This window comes from Nerophis ophidion, linkage group LG04 (genome assembly GCF_033978795.1).
Source record: "Nerophis ophidion isolate RoL-2023_Sa linkage group LG04, RoL_Noph_v1.0, whole genome shotgun sequence".
Taxonomy (NCBI): Eukaryota; Metazoa; Chordata; class Actinopteri; order Syngnathiformes; family Syngnathidae; genus Nerophis; species Nerophis ophidion.
This window is the reverse complement of record NC_084614.1, coordinates 12,947,690-12,968,465: the sequence shown is the minus strand read 5'-3', so window position 1 is coordinate 12,968,465 and position 20,776 is coordinate 12,947,690. Positions and strand designations below refer to the sequence as shown.

Below are 20,776 nucleotides of genomic sequence, written 5' to 3'. Positions count from 1 at the left end.
ATCATTTTGCGATATTGCCATATTTTTGCTGAAAGGATTTAGTAAAGAACAGAACATCCACGATAAAGTTCGCAACTTTTGGACGCTAATAAAAAAGTCTTACCTGTACCGTAAGTAGCAGATGATGTGCGCGTGACATCACGGGTTGTAGGGCTCCTCACATCCTCACATTGTTTACAATCATGGCCACCAGCAGCGAGAGCGATTCGGAACGAGAAACGATTTCCCAATTAATTTGAGCGAGGATGAAAGATTTGTGGATGAGGATAATGAGTGAAGGACTAGAAAAAAAAAAAAAAAAAAAAATAAAGGGGAGAGGGCAGTGGGAGCGATTCAGATGTTATTAGGGACGGCGTGGCGCAGTGGAAGAGTGGCCGTGCGCAACCTGAGGGTCCCTGGTTAAAATCCCACCTAGTACCAACCTCGCCACGTCCGTTGTGTCCTGAGCAAGACACTTCACCCTTGCTCCTGATGGGTGCTGGTTGGCGCCTTGCATGGCAGCTCCCTCCATCAGTGTGTGAATGTGTGTGTGTGAATGGGTAAATGTGGAAGTAGTGTCTAAGCGCTTTGAGTACCTTGAAGGTAGAAAAGCGCTATACAAGTACAACCCATTTATTTATTATTATTTTATTAGACACATTTACTAGGATAATTCTGGAAAATCCCTTATCTGCTTATTGTGTAACTAGTGTTTTAGTGAGATTATATAGTCGTACCTGAAAGTCGGAGGGGTGTGGCCACGGGTGTGGTGACTGCCAGTGTCTCCGAGGGAAGCCACGGAGGAGGCAAGAGCTCTTTGACAGCTGCAGGAGGAATGACACAAGCTCCGCTCATGTCTCGGGTAAGAGCCGACGTATTACCACTATTTTCTCACCGAAACCTGCCGGTTGACATGTGGTAGAGAACCATGTTCGCTTGACCGCTCTGTTATGATAAATGATGAATGGGTTGTACTTGTATAGCGCTTTACACCTTCAAGGTACTCAAAGCGCTTTGACACTACTTCCACATTTACACATTCACACACTGATGGATGGAGCTGCCATGCAAGGCGCTAACCAGCACCCATCAGGAGCAAGGGTGAAGTGTCTTGCTCAGGACACAACGGACGTGACGAGGTTCGTACTAGGTGGGGATTGAACCAGGGATCCTCGGGTTGCGCACAGCCACTCCTCCACTGCGCCACGCCAAATTTAAATCTTATTTCAAAGTCTTTTGAATTTCTTTTAAAATTTTTGTTCTGGAAAATCTAGAGGAACAATGATTTGTCTTTGTTAGAAATATAGCTTGTTCCATAGTAAAGCTTCACCTTCGGGAATGTAAACAAGGAAACACCGGCTGTGTTTGTGTTGCTAAAGGCAGCTGCAATACACCGCTTTCCGCAAACAGCATTCTTCTTTGACGTCTTCATTATTAATTGAACAAATTGCAAAAGATTCAGCAACACAGATGTCCAAAATACCGTGTAATTATGCGATTAAAGCTGACGACTTATAGCTGAGATCTGTACTGGAAGAAAATGTCCGCTACAACCGCACGCGTCATCATTCCGCGACATTTTCAACAAGGATACTTCTCGGGAAATTTAAAATTGCAATTTAGTAAACTAAAGCGGCCGTATTGGCATGTGTTGCAATGTTAATATTTCATCATTGATATATAAACTATCAGACTGCGTGGTCGCTAGTAGTGGCTTTCAGTAGGCCTTTAAGTGAACATAAATCTCTACAGTTGATCAACTTCAGGTTCCTATTAAGTTTTAAAAAAATTAAAAAAAAAGGTTTTATGCCTTTTCTGTCAAAGACAACTTTTGTTTTTTATAATAAAACTGAAATATGCAGTATTTCCCCTGCTGCCCAAAACCTTCTGAAAGCAATGTTTCATGTGAGGTAATTAGAGCCTTAAAATGATCAACAATGCAGGACACCATTATTTGTAATTCATCAATATTTTTGAGTAATCACAGTGGAAAGATAAATAAAATTCCATTAAATGTATTTTGGATCCAAAAGGTGCCCATCTCATAAAGTGATAAATTTGTATTAGTTTTTTTTAACTTTCAACACCTAAGTTACGAGATCAACTTCAGATATATATCTGTCGATTTTACGTTTGAACTCTTATTTTGTTTGTTTTATGCTCTTTTGTCAAAGAAAATGTTGATATTTTTATCTGGCAACCACACAATGTACCGTATTTCCTTGAATTGCCGCCTGGGCGCTAATTAGTGAAGTGAAGTGAATTATATTTATATAGCGCTTTTCTCTACTGACTCAAAGCGCTTTACATAGTGAAACCCAATATCTAAGTTACATTTAAACCAGTGTGGGTGGCACTGGGAGCACGTGGGTAAAGTGTCTTGCCCAAGGACACAACGGCAGTGACTAGGATGGCGGAAGCGGGAATCAAACCTGCAACCCTCAAGTTGCTGGCACGGCCACTCTACCAACCGAGCTATACCGGTTGGTAGCTATAATTTAAAACCTCTTCTCACTCCCGCGCTTACCAAAGGCATTCGGTAAAAGTAAGCATGCGCTAATTATTTTGTTTGTTTTATGCTCTTTTGTCAAAGAAAATGTTGATATTTTTATATGGCAACCACACAATGTACCGTATTTCCTTGAATTGCCGCCTGGGCGCTAATTAATTTAAAACCTCTTCTCACTCCCGCGCTTACCAAAAGCATGCGGTAAAAGTAAGCATGCGCTAATTATTTTAAAACCTCTTCTCACTTAACAAAGGCCTGCAGTAAAAATTTCAGTGTGATGTAAGCTTGGACCTTAAATCCTACTTAATCTTCTTCCCTTTATGCGATTTCAAATTACCGGTATTGAAATCAGCCTCCTCCATTTTGAAAATGATGACAGGGGAAGTGTCACTCGTGACGTCACGAGTTTGACCCGGCGGTAATACTAAGCATGCGCTAATTATTTTGGGAATCGAGTTTGACCCGGCAGTAATTCTAGGCAGGCGCATACATATGTCCTGCTGCAGTTCAAGGAAATACGGTATGCACTATTTTCCACATAAAACATTTTAAAGTGAAATATTTGAAATAATTGGAGCCTTTAATAGGTCAATAATTCATTATAACATTGAATTTTTATTTGTTTTTTTGAGTAATGGCAAAAAAAGAAAAATAAAGATAGACAAAAGAAAATAAACAGCCTGTATTTGCAGCTTTGTGTCAACATTGCAACTTTTTCTAGTTCGATTTTTCACCTCATTCCACTTTTTTTTAATGTTTTTTTCTTTTAATGATTGCAATAGCATTTCCAGAATGTGTGGCGGGCCAGTAAACAATTAGCTGTGGGCCTCAAATGGCCCCGGGCCGCACGTTGGACACCCCTGCTTTACACAAACCCCAAAAGCAGTGAAGCTGTCACCTTGTGTAAATGGTAAATAAAAAGAGAATACAATGATTTGCAAAACCAAGATGTCAAATGAATGTTGAAATTGCCTTGTAAAAGCGCTAATGCTAATCTGTAGCATGTCAATAGCAAAGCCAATGTCTTTTAGCATCAAGCTAGCGCATTTAAAAGAATATACAAATTTAATGCTGCTGAAATGATCGCCAAAGTGCAAATAGCTGCCTCATAATGTTTAGTGTTGTAACATGGCACCGTTGGATTTGACGGGAACCGGTTCCCGGTAGTACCGACAGGAATCGGATCCCCACCCAAAAAAGGTCCCGTATTTGGCACCCATCCTAACTAGATATGAACGAAGAGAGGGAGGTCAGAACTCACCAGTCTGGTCAGTTTTTGCTGAATGGAGTCTTTTGTTGCGCCCTAAAAAGTGTTAGTACTGTAAGTGTTGTGCTTATTACGCACCAGGTGTTGGATTTTCACGCAGATCTTAGTTGTAGTTTTCGTTAACACATTTGGAGGTGTTGAAATTGCCGTGTAAAATCGCTAATGCTAATTAGTAGCTTGTCAATGGCAAAGACATTGGATGTTAGCATCGAGCTAAGACATTTTTTGGTAAAGTGGAGCCGTACTTAAAGTTACAGTGGCAATTCCAAAAAGAAGAAGATGACCGTTGTTTTATAAGTGTTGGCTTGTCAGTTCAGTTTTTGCTGAATGGAGTCTTTTGTTGCGCCCTAAAAAGTGTTAATACTGTAATTGTTGTACTTATTACGCACCAAGTGTTGGAGTTTTACGTGGATCTTAGTTGTAGTTTTCGTTAACAAATTTGGAGGTGGCGAAATTGCCGTGTAAAATCGCTAATGCTAATCAGTGGCATGTCAATAGCAAAGCCAATGTATGTTAGCATCAAGCTAGTGCATTTTTTTATTTTTTTTTATTTTTTTATGCTGCTGCAATGATCGCCAAAGTGCGAATAGCCGGCTAGTATTGTTTTTATTGTGACATGGCACCGTTGGATCTGATGTAAACCGGTTACCGGTAGTACCGGCAGGAATCGGGTGTCCCAAAAAAAAAAGGTACCGGGTTCGATACCCATCCTAACTAGACATGAAAGAAGAGAGGGAGGACATGTAAAAAAAGAGGTAGCATAAATACACTTTTGATGTTTCTGACTTCCGAGAACTCTGCCTAGCAACAGGGTGCCACCTATTGATGATCAGGAATTTCAATGTTGTCGTGCTTCTCCGCAGGGTTCAACGTTCAATCCCGGGACTTCCACCAGTTTGCATGAGTGTTCTCTGACTTTCTGACTCCTCCCCAGGTAGTCTGCTGGACTTCCTCAAAGACGGCGAGGGCCAGAACCTGAAGCTGCCCCAGCTGGTGGACATGGCGGCACAGGTGAACAAGCAGTAATGTTGTTGTTATCCATAACACACGCCTGGGCCTTACATGGCTCCGCCCCCTGCGTGCAGATCGCGGCCGGCATGGCGTACATCGAGAGGATGAACTACATCCACCGCGACCTGCGCGCCGCCAACATCCTGGTGGGGGACAACCTGGTGTGCAAGATCGCCGACTTCGGCCTGGCACGTCTCATCGAGGACAACGAGTACACGGCCAGACAAGGTGACAGGGTGTGTGTGTGTGTGTGTGTGTGTGAGTGTGTGTGTGTGTGTCTGCCCATATTGTTGCACACCAGACGTCCTCATGAAGCGATGATGCAACTTGGGGGCGTTGCCATGGTTTCAGGGGCCAAGTTCCCCATCAAGTGGACGGCTCCTGAGGCGGCTCTGTACGGACGCTTCACCATCAAGTCTGACGTGTGGAGCTTTGGCATCCTGCTCACTGAACTCATCACCAAGGGCCGCGTGCCATACCCAGGTACACAGTCTTAGTACTTCAAGCTTGGTACGGCATCTTAGTACACACTTAGTACACACTTAGTACAGCATCTTAGTACGTACTTAGTACAGTTTCTAAGTTCTTTCTTGGTACAGTGTCTTAGTGCTTACCTAATACAGCTTCTTAGTGCTTAATACTTAGTACAGTGTCTTAGTCCTTAGTACAGCATCTTAGTACATACTTAGTACAGCTTCTAAGCTCTTAATTGGTAGTGTCTTAGTGCTTACTTAATACAGTGTCTTAGTGCTTAGTACAGTATCTTAGTATTTACTTAGTACAGATTCTTAGTGCTTAGTACAGCATCTTAGTACATACTTAGTACAGCTTCTAAGTTCTTACTTGGTACAGCTTCTAAGTTCTTACTTGGTACAGTGTCTTAGTGCTTACCTAATACAGCTTTTAGTGGTTAATACCTACGTAGTACAGTGTCTTAGTGCTTACCTAATACAGCTTCTTAGTGCTTAATACTTACGTAGTACAGTGTCTTAGTACTTAGTACAGCGTCTTAGTACATACTTAGTACAGCTTCTAAGTTCTTACTTGGTACAGTGTCTTAGTGCTTACCTAATACAGCTTCTTAGTGCTTAATACTTAGTACAGCGCCTTAGTCCTTAGTACAGCATCTTAGTACATACTTAGTACAGCTTCTAAGCTCTTACTTGGTACAGTGTCTTAGTGCTTACCTAATACAGCTTCTTAGTGCTTAATACTTAGTACAGTGTCTTTGTCCTTAGTACAGCATCTTAGTACATACTTAGTACAGCTTCTAAGCTCTTACTTGGTACAGTGTCTTAGTGCTTACTTAATACAGTGTCTTAGTGCTTAGTACAGTATCTTAGTATTTACTTAGTACAGATTCTTAGTGCTTAGTACAGCATCTTAGTACATACTTAGTACAGCTTCTAAGTTCTTACTTGGTACAGCTTCTAAGTTCTTACTTAATACAGTGTCTTAGTGCTTAGTACAGTATCTTAGTATTTACTTAGTACAGATTCTTAGTGCTTAGTACAGCATCTTAGTACATACTTAGTACAGCTTCTAAGTTCTTACTTGATACAGCTTCTAAGTTCTTACTTGGTACAGTGTCTTAGTGCTTACCTAATACAGCTTCTTGTGCTTAATACTTACGTAGTACAGTGTCTTAGTACAGCGTCTTAGTACATACTTAGTACAGCTTCTAAGTTCTTACTTGGTACAGTGTTATAGTGCTTACCTAATACAGCTTCTTAGTGCTTAATACTTAGTACAGTGTCTTAGTCCTTTGTACAGCATCTTAGTACATACTTAGTACAGCTTCTAAGCTCTTACTTGGTTCAGTGTCTTAGTGCTTACTTAATACAGTGTCTTAGTGCTTAGTACAGTATCTTAGTATTTACTTAGTACAGATTCTTAGTGCTTAGTACAGCATCTTAGTACATACTTAGTACAGTTTCTAAGTTCTTACTTGGTACAGCTTCTAAGTTCTTACTTAGTACAGTGTCTTAGTACTTAGTACAGTATCTTAGTATTTACTTAGTACAGCTTCTTAGTACTTACTTATTAGTACAGTGTCTTAGTTATTAGTATTTACTTAGTACAGCGTCTTAGTATTTACTTAGAACAGTGTCTTAATATTTACTTAGTACAGTGTCTTTGTTCTTATATTTACTTAGTACAGCGTCTTAGTACTTATTAGTACAGTGTCTTAGTACTCAGTACAGCGTCTTAATATTTATTTAGTACAGCTTATTAGTACTTAGTACAGCTTCTTAGTATTTACTTAGCACAGCTTCTTAGTACTTACTTAGTACAGCATCTTAGTACTTACTTAGTACAGCATCTTAGTACATACTCTGTACAGCTTCTAAGTTCTTACTTGGTACAGTGTCTTAGTGGTTACTTAGTACAGTGTCTTAGTACTTAGTACAGTATCTTAGTATTTACTTAGTGCAGCTTCTTAGTACTTACTTATTAGTACAGTGTCTTAGTTCTTAGTATTTATTTAGCACAGCGTCTTAGTATTTACTTAGTACAGCGTCTTAGTACTTATTAGTACAGTGTCTTAGTACTTAGTACAGCGTCTTAATATTTATTTAGTACAGCATCTTAGTACTTAGTACAGCATCTTAGTACATACTTAGTACAGCTTCTAAGTTCTTGGTACAGTATCTTAGTATTTACTTAGTACAACTTCTTAGTACTTAATTAGTACAGTGTCTTAGTTATTAGTATTTACTTAGTACAGCGTCTTAGTACAGTGTCTTAGTATTTACTTAGTACTGTGTCTTTGTTCTTATATTTACTTAGTACAGCGTCTTAATATTTATTAAGTACAGCTTATTAGTACTTAGTACAGCTTCTTAGTATTTACTTAGTACAGCTTTTAAGTTCTTTCTTAGTACAGTGTCTTGATGCTTACATAGTACAGCCTCTTAGTGCTTAGTACTTAGTACAGTGTCTAAGTGCATAGTACTTAGTATAGTATCTTAGCATTTACTTAGTACAGCTTCTTAGTACTTACTTATTAGTACAGTGTCTTAGTTCCTAGTATTTACTTAGTACAGCGTCTTAGTATTTACTTGGTACAGTGTCTTAGTATTTACTTAGGACAGCGTCTTTGTTCTGACTATTGACTTAGTACAGAGTCTTAATATTTATTTAATACAGCTTATTAGTACTTAGTACAGCTTCTTAGTATTTACTTAGTACAGCTTTTAAGTTCTTTCTTAGTCGGTTTCTTGGTGCTTACTTAGTACAGCTTCTTAGTGCTTAGTACTTAGAACTGTGTCTAAGTGCTTAGTACTTAGTATGGTATCTTAGCATTTACTTAGTACAGCTTCTTAGTACTTTGTCTTAGTTCTTAGTATTTTTTTAGTTCAGCATCTTAGTGTTTAGTATTAGTACGGTGTCTTAGTGCTTAGTATTAGTAGTGTCTTAGTGCTTTGTCCTTAATACAGCGTATTAGTACTTAGTGCAGCTTCTTAGTACTTAGTAGCGCTTCTTAGGGCTTATTTTTTACTTAGTACAGTGTCCTAGTGCTAAGTACTTAGTACAACGTCTTTGTGCTTAGGACTTACTTAGTACAGCTTCTTTGTGCTTAGTACTTACTTAGTACAGCTTCTTGATACTTAGTACAGCTTCCTAGTGCTTTTTTGTAACCACCAAGATGACATTGGGAGTATCCCAAGTCAATGACCTTTAATTATGCTGAAATTGAAATGTATCACAGGATTCACTTATATGACCCAATACAAACAACCTTCTCTAGTCATCGTGTGAAAAAAACTTAGTACTTAGTACAGTGTCTTAGTGCTTAGTATTTACTTAATACAGTGTCTTGATTCTTAGTACTCAGTAAAGCGTCTTAGTACTTAGTACAGTTTATTAGTGCTTAATATTTACTTAGTGCAGCGTCTTAGTGCTAACTTAGTACAGCATTTTAGTGCTTTGTATTAGTACAGTGTCTTAGTGCATAGTATTAGTAGTGTCTTTGTGCCTTGTACTTAGTAGAGCGTCTTAGTACTTAGTACAGCTTCTTAGTACTTAGTAGCGCTTCTTAGGGCTTATTTACTTAGTACAGAAACTTAGTGCTAAGTACTTAGTACAACGTTTTTGTGCTTAGTACTTACTTAATGCAGCCTCTTAGTACTTAGGACTTACTTAGTAGAGCTTCTTAGTGCTTAGTACTTACTTAGTACAGCTTCCTCGTGCTTTTTTGTAACCACCAAGTTGACATTGGGTGTATCCCAAGTCAATGACCTTTAAAAATGCTGAAATTGAAATGTATCACAGGATTCACTTATATGATCCAATACAAACAACCTTCTCTAGTCATGGTGTAAAAAAACCCTATTTCTAGTATTTACTTAGTAAAGTGTCTTAGTACTTAGTACAGTGTCTTAGTGCTTAGTATTTACTTAATACAGCGTCTTGATTCTTAGTACTCAGTAAAGCGTCTTAGTACTTAGTACAGTTTCTTAGTGCTTAATATTTACTTAGTGCAGCGTCTTAGTGCTTATTATTAAAAAAAAAAAAAGGATGATTGAATTCATGTGAAAATAATCTTATAAGCATATATGACTCAATAGTGGTAGTATTATTTGAAGTGGCGCTCTTATTTTGGAAAGGATGAAACATACTTGCCAACCTTGAGACCTCCGATTTCAGGGGGCGGAGGGCGTGGTCGGGGGCAGGGCGTGGTTAAGAGTCAAGTATTTCTTATATGTATATATATATATATATATATATATATATATATATATATATATATATTTATTTTATTATATGTATGTGGGTTCTTCCGAGGATGTCGTAGTCGTAATGGTTTGTACTGTCCTTTGAGACATTTGTGATTTAGGGCTATATAATAAACATTGATTGATTGATTGATGTATATATGTATAAAAGTTGAGTTAAGGGTAGAATTGTCCATCCTTGTTCTATTGTCTGTCACTATTTTTCTAACCATATGCATGTACAGTAGATGGCAGTATTGTCCTGTTTAAGAGTGTCACAACATTGCTGTTTACGGCAGACGATCTGCTTTATGGTAGACGAAAACGTGACTGCTGTTGTTGTGTGTTGTTACCGCGCTGGGAGGACGTTAATGAGACTGCCTAACAATAAACCCACTTTAGAAACCAAGAACTCGCCCTCCATCCTTCTACAGTTATAACGTCATTGGGCAGGCTCGCTGTTTGTATTGTGGGAAAGCGGACGTGAAAGCAGGCTGTCCTCACTCAGGTCCGCATGGAGCTGGAGGGGGCGTGGCCTCCAGCTCCGCCTGAATTTCGAGAGATTTTCGGGAGAGGCGCTAAATTTGGGGAGTCCCCCTGAAAATCCGGGAGGGTTGGCAAGTATGGGATGAAAGTAGCAGGGGCGCACCTAATGATGTGCTCATCCTCATCTGTATGCGACACCTGTGCCCCCCCCCACCCCAACCCTTACCCCCGTCCCTCCAAGGCATGAACAACCGCGAGGTGTTGGAGCAGGTGGAGCGCGGCTACCGGATGGCCTGCGCCCCGGGCTGCCCCGCCTCGCTCCACGAACTCATGCTGCAGTGCTGGCGGCGGGAGGCCGACGAGAGGCACACCTTCGAGTACCTGCAGTCCTTCCTGGAGGACTACTTCACCGCCACCGAGCCGCAGTACCAGCCCGGCGAGAACCTGTGACACACACACACACACACACACACGACCGCCCGCCTCCTATTGTACATTGTCGCCCTAATCGCTTCCAGTCGCCGCCGATTCTTTTGGGACGGATCCGCCTTGATGAAGAACCTCTGCTGATCGGGGGGGGGGGCCCTGCAGTGATGTTGCTTTCCTCCGTAACCATGACAACAAGGAACTGAAAGAAAGATGTAGATGGTTTGGGAGGAGGGGCGGGCCAGTTGCCACATTATCCTCTTTCTTCCTCAGCCGCCCTCGATGTTGCGCTCGTACCCTTTCACTCTCTTTTGTCAGCGGATTCACGCGGCGATGCAACAGGTTCACCGTCGGCTCGGGCGGGTCCAAACTCCTGCCGTGTTAAAAAAAAACAACAAAAAAACCCTTTTCTTTTCCACACATTTAAAGAGAAATATATATATTTTAGAGAGGTCGGTGAGAAATGTCTCGGCCATTTTGTATGAGCCAGTCTCTTGAAGGTTTGTTTTACTTTTTATTTAACGTGTTCCCTTTATTGACTTCTGTAGCAAAGTCGCCATTTATTCATTCATTGGGAGGCCGGTTGCAAAGTTCACGCATTACAAAAAAAAAAAAGGGAAATTTTATTGTTTTCTTACAAGATCGATCCCCTTTTTTTTAATGCTGAGATTATTCTTACTGTAATAAACATCTGACAGTTTTTTTTGTTTGTTGTTTTCAGCTGACAATACCTTCCTGGGTCGCGCTTGAAGTAGGAACCAAATATTCTAACTATTTGTAGGAGCTGCACAAAAAAATCAAAGTGTCAAATCGGGCGTCCCAGCGCCCCGACACACCTCCAAAAATTTCAGGGAGATCGGAGCATGTGGAAGGAAGTTATGACTGCTATAGTATTCCGCCACAAGAGGGCGATGTTGATGTCAACGTCCAGTGGTGATCGGACCCGACCTAAAATCCGGGTGGGGCCCCCAACGTCATGAGTTACATAAGGACTTTTGTTACCATCAAGTTGACATTGTGAGCAACCCTTCAATATGGAATGTATCATTGTATTCACATATATGACCCAACACAAATAACCTACCCTAGTCATGGTGTAAAAAAACACTTCCTTGTATTTACTTAGTAAAGCGTCTTAGTGCTTAGTACAGTGTCTTAGTGCTTATTATTTGCTTAATACAGCGTCTTGGTGCTTAGTACAACGTCTTAGTGCTTAGTATTTACTTAGTGCAGCGTCTTAGTGCAAACTTAGAACAGCATGTTGGTGCTTAGTAATAGTACAGTAATAGGTTTTAGTATTAGTAGTGCCTTAGTGCTTTGTACTTAGTACAGCTTCTTAGTACTTAGTAGCGCTTCTCAGTGCTTATTATTTACTTAGTACATCGACTTAGTGATAGTACTTATTACAACGTGTTCGTGCTTAGGACTTACTTAATACAGCCTCTTAGGACTTACTTAGTACAGGTTCTGAGTGCTAAGTACTTAGTACAACGTCTTTGTGCTTAGTACTTACTTAATACAGCCTCTTAGGACTTACTTAGTACAGCTTCTTAGTGCTTAGTACTTACTTACTACAGCTTCTTAGTACTTTTTTGGAACCATCAAGTTGACGTGAGTAACCCAAGTCAATGACCTTTATTTATGGTAAAATTGAAATGTATCACAGGATTACCTTATATGACCCAATATAAACAACCTTCCTTAGTCATGGTGTAAAAAAACACTTCCTAGTATCTACTTAGTAAAGTGTCTTAGTACTTAGTACAGTGTCTTAGTGCTTCATATTTACTTAGTACAGCGTCTTAGTACTTAGTACAGCTTCCTAGTACTTAGTAGCGCTTCTTAGTGCTTATTATTTACTTATTACAGCGTCTTAGTGCTAAGTACTTAGTACAACGTCTTCGTGCTTAGTACTTACTAAATACAGCTTCTTAGTGCTTAGTACTTACTAAGTACAGCTTCTTGGTACTTAGTAGAGCTTCCTAATGCTTTTTTTAGCCATAAAGTTGTGAGTAACCTCAGTCAATGACCTTTAATTATACTGAAAATGATTTACTTAAAAGACCCAATACAAACAACCTTCCCTAGTCATGGTGTAAAAGAATAATTAAAAAAAGCCAACCAACAGAAAAAGTCAACAGACATGGTCACACAAAACACAACCTGCTCACTCAGAATTACACCCATTTAAATCCATTGCAAGGCATGATGGGAAAAATGCACCTCCAGGCTCCGCCCACTATGAATGGGTACGTATAGTACTGACAAATCCGGAGCGTCAGAGTGTCATCATCTTCATTTCCACCAATTCTGATAAGATCCGAGTTTGTGGAGCTGAGTTATAGTTGTCGAACGTTTTGTGGCGAGCCATCAGGTCAAAGTTCGCCGCCGTGCCACGCCCACATCTTCTGGCGTAGGCGAGATTCCTCCCTAATTTGTCATCGCCCGTCTGTCCAGTATCCGTCATTTTGATCGCCACTCATCCGGTCGAAGTCCGAAGGTGGCGTTTGTTCAAGTGCGATCCCGGTTTTGGGCCGAAATATGGCGGACGGAAACCAAGATGTTTCTTTTCAAATATGGCTTCTTTGGACTTTTGTAGACGCCACATGCCATTTTTTGGACGATAAGCAAAGTTAGAGCAAGGGGCCCATTTTTACAATTTTAAAGGGGGTGCCAGAGAGCCAAGTTTTGAATTTCAAGTTCCGGACTCCCAAAAAAGTCCCTTCATACCAACAGGCATCAGACTGTATAATGCATATGTTCCTTCTTAACTGTACTTAAATGTAGAATAAACTGTATTTATATCATTTACATGTGAACAATGCTGTATAATAGACTGTATATATATTATTCACATGTGAATAATGCTGTATAATAGACTATTTATATTATTCACATGTGAATAATATATATACAGTCTATTATACAGCATTGTTCACATGTAAATGATGCTGTATAATAGACTATATTATTCACATGTGAATAATGCTGTGTAATATACTGTATTTACATTATTCACATGTGAATAATGCTGTATAATAGACTGTATTTATTCACATGTGAATGATGCTGTGTAATAGACTTTATATTATTCACATGTGAATAATGCTGTATAATAAATAGACTTTATTTATATTATTCACATGTGAATAATGCTGTATAATGGACTTTATTTATATTATTCACATTTGAATAATGCTGTATAATAGACTGTATTTATACTATTCACATGTGAATAATGCTGTATAATAGACTATTTACATTATTCATGTGAATAATGCTGTATAATAGACTGTATTTATTTTATTCACATGTGAATAATGCTGTATAATAGACTGTATTTATATTATTCACATTTGAATAATGCTGTATAATAGACTGTTATTCACATGTGAATAATGCTGTATAATTTGACTATTTACATTATTCACATGTGAATAATGCTGTATAATTGTATTTATATTATTCACATGTGAATAATGCTGTAAAATAGACTGTATTTATATTATTCACGTGAATAATGCCGTATAATAGACTATTTATTTTATTCACGTGTGAATAATGCTGTATAATAGACTGTATTTATATTATTCACATGTGAATAATGCTGTATAATAGATTTTATTTGTATTATTCACATGTGAATAATGCTGTATAATAGACTGTATTTACATTATTCACATGTGAATGATGTAAATACAGTCTATTATACAGCATCATTCACATGTGAATAATGCTGTATAATAGACTGTATTTATATTATTCACATGTGAATAATATAGTCTATTATACAGCATTGTTCACATGTGAATAATATATATACAGTCTATTATACACCATTCTTCACATGTAAATGATATAAATACAGTCTATTCTACATTTAAGTACAGTTAAGAAGGAACATATGCATTATACAGTCCGATGCCTGTTGGTATGAAGGACTTTTTTGGGAGTCCGGAACTTGAAATTCAAAAGCATTATTCACATGTGAATAATGCTGTATAATAGACTGTATTTATGTTATTCACATGTGAATAATGCTGTAAAATAGACTATTTATATTAGTGTGTGTTTACTCAGTACTTATTTGTACCTTATCATAGTGGGCGGAGCCTGGCGGTGAAAACTTCTCCTCGCCGTCGCCAATCAAACTGTAAATACTGCACTTTCGATGATACTAAACGGATGGGCAAATATAGCCTCTCACAGAAGACATGTATGAATATCTATGTATATATGTATATATACTGTATGTATATGTAGAAAAAATATATATATATGTATAGGTAAAAAAATGGATGGATGTAATACATCTAAAATATTCAATATAGTGTAAACAACATTTTACCATATCATGTAGCCAAAACCTCAAAAAAGTCAAACATTATCATAGACATGTTTCCAATTTTAAAGGAGCCATACGTAATTCTGTCATGTCAAGTCAACATTAAATGGCCCTGATATGTCAAAAGTCATTAATAAATCGTGTTATTTCCCAATACCTTTATAACTGATAACAGTGGTTCAGCCAGGAAATGATCATTTTAAAAATTGTATGTACAACCCTGAAATATTATTTTCATTCCAATGCCCCACCCTCCGCTGTTTAAACAATAAGAAAGTCCGCGAGTGTGTCACATCCAGGTTGCCCAGTTACACACTGCCATCTTCGTCTCGTCCCTGCCACTGGTGAAGTTACTAGACATGTCAGACCTTTGTCAATCTAAAAGGCCTCGTTACCATTCTCAACCTATCCATGACAAAGCCAGGAACAAAACCAGGAATTGTATCAGGCATGCCTTTGAAAGACGGAGACCATTGAAGGCGGAGAAGATTTTTTTCCATCTGATGCCAACCTTGCTCATTTCCTCCTTGATAGGTAAGTCAGGCATTTACTTTTTCTTATTACTTGTAATAAATGGGAATGGACATTTGGTATGTCAACTATATTGTCCAATACAGTCCATGGCAGGCCTGGGCAATTATTTTGACTCGGGGGCCGAAATTAGAGAAAAAAATGTGTCCTGGGGCCGGTATATCTGATTTTTAGGAACACTGATACACAACCTCACAAAAATGTCTGATTGAATGCCTAAAAACTGAATGAGACACTCAGAATGTGGCATTTACAATATTATCTACGAACGATAAAACACTGAATATTGACAACAAAGGGTCTTCTAAAGATCCCGAAAACTCGTTTTAAAACCCGTGGAGACCTGGCATTCCAGGCTTGCACCAGTCCCTCTGTGATCTTGACTCTGTTGAAATTTTCATTTCAAAACTTCTCTTTTTAGTAAAGCTTTGAAATAATGCACCTTTTAATTATCATTTTTAATCCACTTTGTATCCTTTTTATGACGTTGCCCCTGATCGTATCTGTGGAAATCACTTTATAAATAACATTTACCTAGTTACTACTTACTAAAAAAAATCCCTGCTGTGACGTAGATGACCATAATAACTAGTTAGCTGATCATAGTAACTAATATATCATGCAAAAGTGCAGATTCCAACCGTAAAAAATACTTGGTATAGTTCAGGGATCGGCATGCCAAAATGTTGAAAGAGCCATATTGGACCAAAAATACAAAAACAAATCCGTCTGGAGCCGCAAAAAAATAAAAGCCATATTACATACAGATAGTGTCATGAGATATAAATTGAATTATGAGGACTTAAAGGGAACTAAATGAGCTCAAATATAGCTACAAATGAGGCATAATGATGCAATATGTACATACAGCTAGCCTAAATAGCATGTTAGCATCGATTAGCTTGCAGTGACCAAATAAGTCTGATTATCACTCCACACAAGTCAATAACATCAACAAAACTCTCCTTTGTGCATTCTCGCACAACGTTAAAAGTTTGGTGGACAAAATGAGACAGAAAAAGTGGCATACAACACGTCTTAGAAAGTCGGACAAAGTTATACATGTAAACAAACTACGGTGAGTTCAAGGACCGCCAAAATTAGTAGGACAAAACGGCGCTCGCCAAATACTCGAATCAGTGAAGCATGTTTAATATAAACAGTGTGCTTTGTAGCAATTAAGGAGGTTTGTGTCATGTTTGTCCTCCTACAGCAGGGGTGCCCAAACTTTTTCCACTGAAAAATAAAGGCAAACACACAAAATATGCAAAATCATCCACCAAAAATATTTATCAAAGTGGAATATTTGATGTGAAGTAGTCATAACCTTGGATTGGTCAATAATTATTAAAAATATTGATTTTGATTCATTATGTTTTCAGCAATGACAGTTTGAAAGAAAAAAAAAACAGCTGTTTTATTAGTCAACATTGCAACTTTTTCTAAATTACATTTCACCTTTTAGGCTTTTTTATTTCACTTTTGTTATGTTTTTGTTTATTTTAATCGTATTTTTAGAATGTGCCGTGGGCCGCAAATGGCCTCTGGGGCACACTTTTGACACCCCTGAAATAAAATCTTGATAAATCCATCGATAAAAAGCAGAGCCTGGCGACGCATGCGCGTTTATCATAACTTTCTGTCCCTCTCTGTTTTTGCCCCTCCCTCACGAATGCTGCTGCTGCGCCCACCTTCACAATTAGTTTTGTTTTTAACCCCTTCTTAACCCAGAAAGTACATTGAAACTGCACGCAACCCTAACTCAAAAGGCCGGACATTTGAGGCATTTAAGAAACTCCCCCCGGACAGCCCAGACAGCCCCTCAAAAGAGGATATGTCCAGGGTAAAGAGGATGTATGGTCAGTCCAGCATAGTTCACTCTTTCTTTGAAGGGACAATGCACAGAAACTGTAAGCTGAAAGACAAATATGTCCTGTACCAGATTATAGCTAAATAGCTCATTTCCATCTGCAGTCCCTGGCTACCTAAATTAAAGGGATACAAAAATCATGCTATAGCATGTACTCAAATTAAGAAAAGTCTTAAAATGCAATTTCATGGACACATACTTAATATACAATACAACCACACCTCATTTACATACATGCTCGTGTTCACATCCGTCATCATTTGTAAAAACAACCATGATTTTAACAGACACACCTCACAATTTACAATAAAAATGCTCTCGTGGATTAATATAATACACATTAAAGTTGATGTGTCGGACATAGTGGCCACCTTAGTGACCGTGTGAGCAGCTTTGATTACTCTGAAGCCACTTTTTAATTTCAATTGTGAATGATGAGTAAAGACATGCACCTGGGGATAGGTTGATTGGCAACACTAAATTGGCCCTAGTGTGTGAATGTGAGTGTGAATGTTGTCTATCTGTGTTGGCCCTGGGATGAGGTGGCGACTTGTCCAGGGTGTACCCCGCCTTCCGCCCGATTGTAGCTGAGATAGGCGCCAGCGCCCCCCGCGACCCCGAAAGGGAATAAGCGGTAGAAGATGGATGGATGGATGGATGGAGTAATCTGTTAAACTTTTCAAGTTTGTTTGTTGCATGATGTCACTTCTTCCTGAAAATGGCCTAATTTCTGTGTAAAATTTTGCTGGTTAGTGACAAAACGATGTGTCTATTCGGCAATTACACTCCGCATCAAGGGTTGGAATTGGGGGTTAAATCAACAAAAATGATTCCTGGGCGCGGCAGTGATCAAGGATGATGGGTCAAGTGCAGAGAATAATTTCGCCACACCGTGTGCGTGTGCGTGTGTGTGTTAAATGAACTTATATTTTATTATGGTCCTAACACCTCAACCCCTAGTAAGAGGCAGTAGAAGTTTGAAATCGAGCTGGATTTGGTATCGCTCACGTCTGCAGCTGGCCCAAAATGCAGCTGCCCGACTTTTAACAAACTCAAGAAAAAGAGAGCACATTACTCCTGTTTTAGCCTCCGTCCACTGGCTGCCTGTATCCTTTAGAGTCCTTTTTAAAATGATCTTACTCTGTTTTAAATCCTTACATGGTCTTGCCCCACCTTACCTCTCTGAGCTGCGCCACCTCTATGCCCCCCACCTGGTCCGTCGGGTCAGCTGATCAGCCGATCCTGGAGGTCCACAAATCAAAGCGCAAGCTCAGAGGGGACAGAGCCTTCTTTTTTGCGGGTCCCAAACTCTGGAACGATCTCCCTCTCCACATGTGAGACAGGCCTCTTCTTAAAACCCCCTTTTCTTCACTGGCTTTTAACCCAGCATGAGACTTTAAACTGTTTTTAACTTTTTTTTTTAACTGTTTTTACATTTTCAACTGCTTTTTATCTAACAAATTGTTCCTAGGTTAATTTGTATTTGCTATTTCAATGTGTTTTTTACTTCTGTTTTAAATGTTATTTTTTTAGTCTGTCCTTTGCCTTTATTTCTTTGTGGTATAGAGCCCTTTGTTCTTCAACTGTGGTTGTTTTTAAAGGGCTTTATAAATAAAGTTGGTATGGTATGGTATTTGCTGTACCATTTCTGGCCCCATTATTGCATATGGCCCATTTTAAAGAGAACCCTCAAGAGAATTTTTTTTTTTTTAATTTATTTAGAATACAACACATGTTGGCTTTAAAATCACTCTGGATTTGTGAATATGGAGGTTTTTTTTTTCAATATAAATGAAAATGTTAGTTTTTATTTGGTTTTGTTTGGAGGGGACGAACACTTCTGGTCACGTGACCTGCTGCGAGCGTCGCACTTTGTGCCAACATCGCGAGACTTGAGAATAAGCGGGAAGGATAAACTAAACCGGGCGGACGTGCGATAAGTACTAAAAAGTGAATGAAGTTGTAGCTTTGGGTTCAATAATTATCCATTCATTCACTTGCTTATTTATTTTTCTATTTATATTTTTATCTATTTATCACGTATCTATTTATCTTGTTTCGAAACGACCTGTGGCTAACTTGCCAGCTAGCTAGCTCTTAACTGTGCCCCCATTAAGTCTATAAACAGCCTGTACGGAAGAAAACATTCATATTGTGATTTGTGTGCCGGCCTCACCTAAATATTACATCAGTCTAAGTGTGTTTTAAAACTTTTAAAATGTTTAAAACTAGATTTTTGGCGTTAAAACAACAGCACGTTTGTCGTTAGCTTTAAGAACTACAACTCCCACAATCCTTCAGGACAAACGCGCAGCTGTGTAGCTACGGGTGCCGAGAGAGCGCGTGACAACAGGCACGGCGCAGACGGCAACGCTCCAGACAAGCGGCAGCTGCAGAAGGCGTGCGGGCGCTCGGTCCACTCTCCCCGGCAAAGCCTTGCACTTGCCGCGGGGGTAACCCCTCGCTTGTTGTCATCTCCCGCGGAACTTGTCAGCGCCTCTCCCGAGCGGAAGACCCTCTCAGGCGAGCGTTTCCCCCACATTCCTCCGCCGCTTCCCCGCTTTTGTTGTCGTCCACCCCCGGAGCGGAGGAGAGTGACGGGGGATCCGGCTGACCCGCGAAATGCCGCGCGCTCCCGGCTGCGGCAGTCCAGGCAACGGCGCCTCCTCGACCCTTGCCCGGAGAGGAGCGGTGCTCCGCCGCTGACCGCCCCCACAATTCGGTGAGTATCAACCACCTCTGCATGTTTTAAACACATTATACCGGACTGCGGTGCATTCTGAGTGTTTTGCATTAACCTGCTGGAGGGCTGTGGGGGGGGTTCGACCATGCATTCCTGTGCTGCCGAGTCATGTGGGCTTTTTCTGCTGACACGCACGCCATATGGTCCTGCCTGGTGCTCTTACTTTAGTTTGGAACTTCTTGGCCAAGCACATCCATGCTTCCAGACAGTCGTCATCATCCTCATCATCCTCTCATCATCACCACCCAGGAGTTTTTTTTACCGCCCTCCCCCAGCTGTTCCAACACAAGGGCAGCACATCTTGCAGAGGCAACAGGGCCGCCGCCGAGTCGGGAGAGAGGCGCTTTGGATGGCGGGCGACGGTATCTCCTGCGGTTCGGGGAGAGGAGGGAGTCAATGTCAGTGTCTGGCCAGTGACAGTTTGTTATTTAAGGGCCCCTCTGAGACGTGCACGGGCTATGCTGCAGCTCCCGTTAGTATGCAGACTGATGCTCTGTCTGTCTGTCTATGTGCGTGTGTCTCACACTCTGTGTCTCACCCTCAGCTGCGAGTGGAAGAGTGAGATCTCTTATTGGCACATCCACTTGGACGTGATGGATAATTCGCTCAATGCTGGAATGAAAAGGAAACAGCCTCAGTTTGGCATGCGGCTGCTGTCTAGTCAATCGTAAGTGTGTGTGTGTGTGTGCCGGAGAGAATGTGAACATATAACAGCTTAGCCCATTGTGCTTCATGCTACCTGTGTGAACAAGGCTAGTTGTCATGGCAACGGCCTTGTAGCGCCGTTGTTGTTGCTCCTGTCCTCATTGGCAGTGTCAGCACACCTAACACAATGTCTCCAAGCTGTGTGTGTGTGTCTTTTGTTGTTTGAGCTTTGCTGCAGTTTCCAGG

General features: G+C 40.0%; 2 protein-coding genes across 8 annotated transcripts in view; both read left to right on the top strand.

Annotated features, from left to right (window-relative positions):
• The window catches only part of yrk (Yes-related kinase), a 47,380-nt gene extending 36,284 nt beyond the window's left edge, over window positions 1-11,096 (top strand). For all 4 annotated transcript variants that reach the window (XM_061897096.1, XM_061897095.1, XM_061897093.1 and 1 more), the window contains 4 exons: window positions 4,690-4,766; window positions 4,841-4,994; window positions 5,118-5,249; window positions 10,212-11,096. In XM_061897096.1, the coding sequence (XP_061753080.1) occupies window positions 4,690-4,766; window positions 4,841-4,994; window positions 5,118-5,249; window positions 10,212-10,420 (572 nt within the window). In that variant the 3' untranslated portion in view covers window positions 10,421-11,096. The remainder of the gene's footprint in view (window positions 1-4,689; window positions 4,767-4,840; window positions 4,995-5,117; window positions 5,250-10,211) is intronic.
• A 3,244-nt stretch (window positions 11,097-14,340) lies between these two features.
• The window catches only part of ahdc1 (AT hook, DNA binding motif, containing 1), a 58,452-nt gene continuing 52,016 nt past the window's right edge, over window positions 14,341-20,776 (top strand). Inside the window, exons 1-3 of one of the 4 annotated variants that reach the window (XM_061897088.1) lie at window positions 14,341-19,864; window positions 20,161-20,357; window positions 20,430-20,552. The gene's annotated coding sequence lies outside the window, so the exon portion shown is untranslated. Of the gene's footprint in view, window positions 19,865-19,887; window positions 20,358-20,429; window positions 20,553-20,776 lie in introns of those variants that run through there. The other 3 variants (XM_061897087.1, XM_061897090.1, XM_061897091.1) reach the window with 3 other exon arrangements.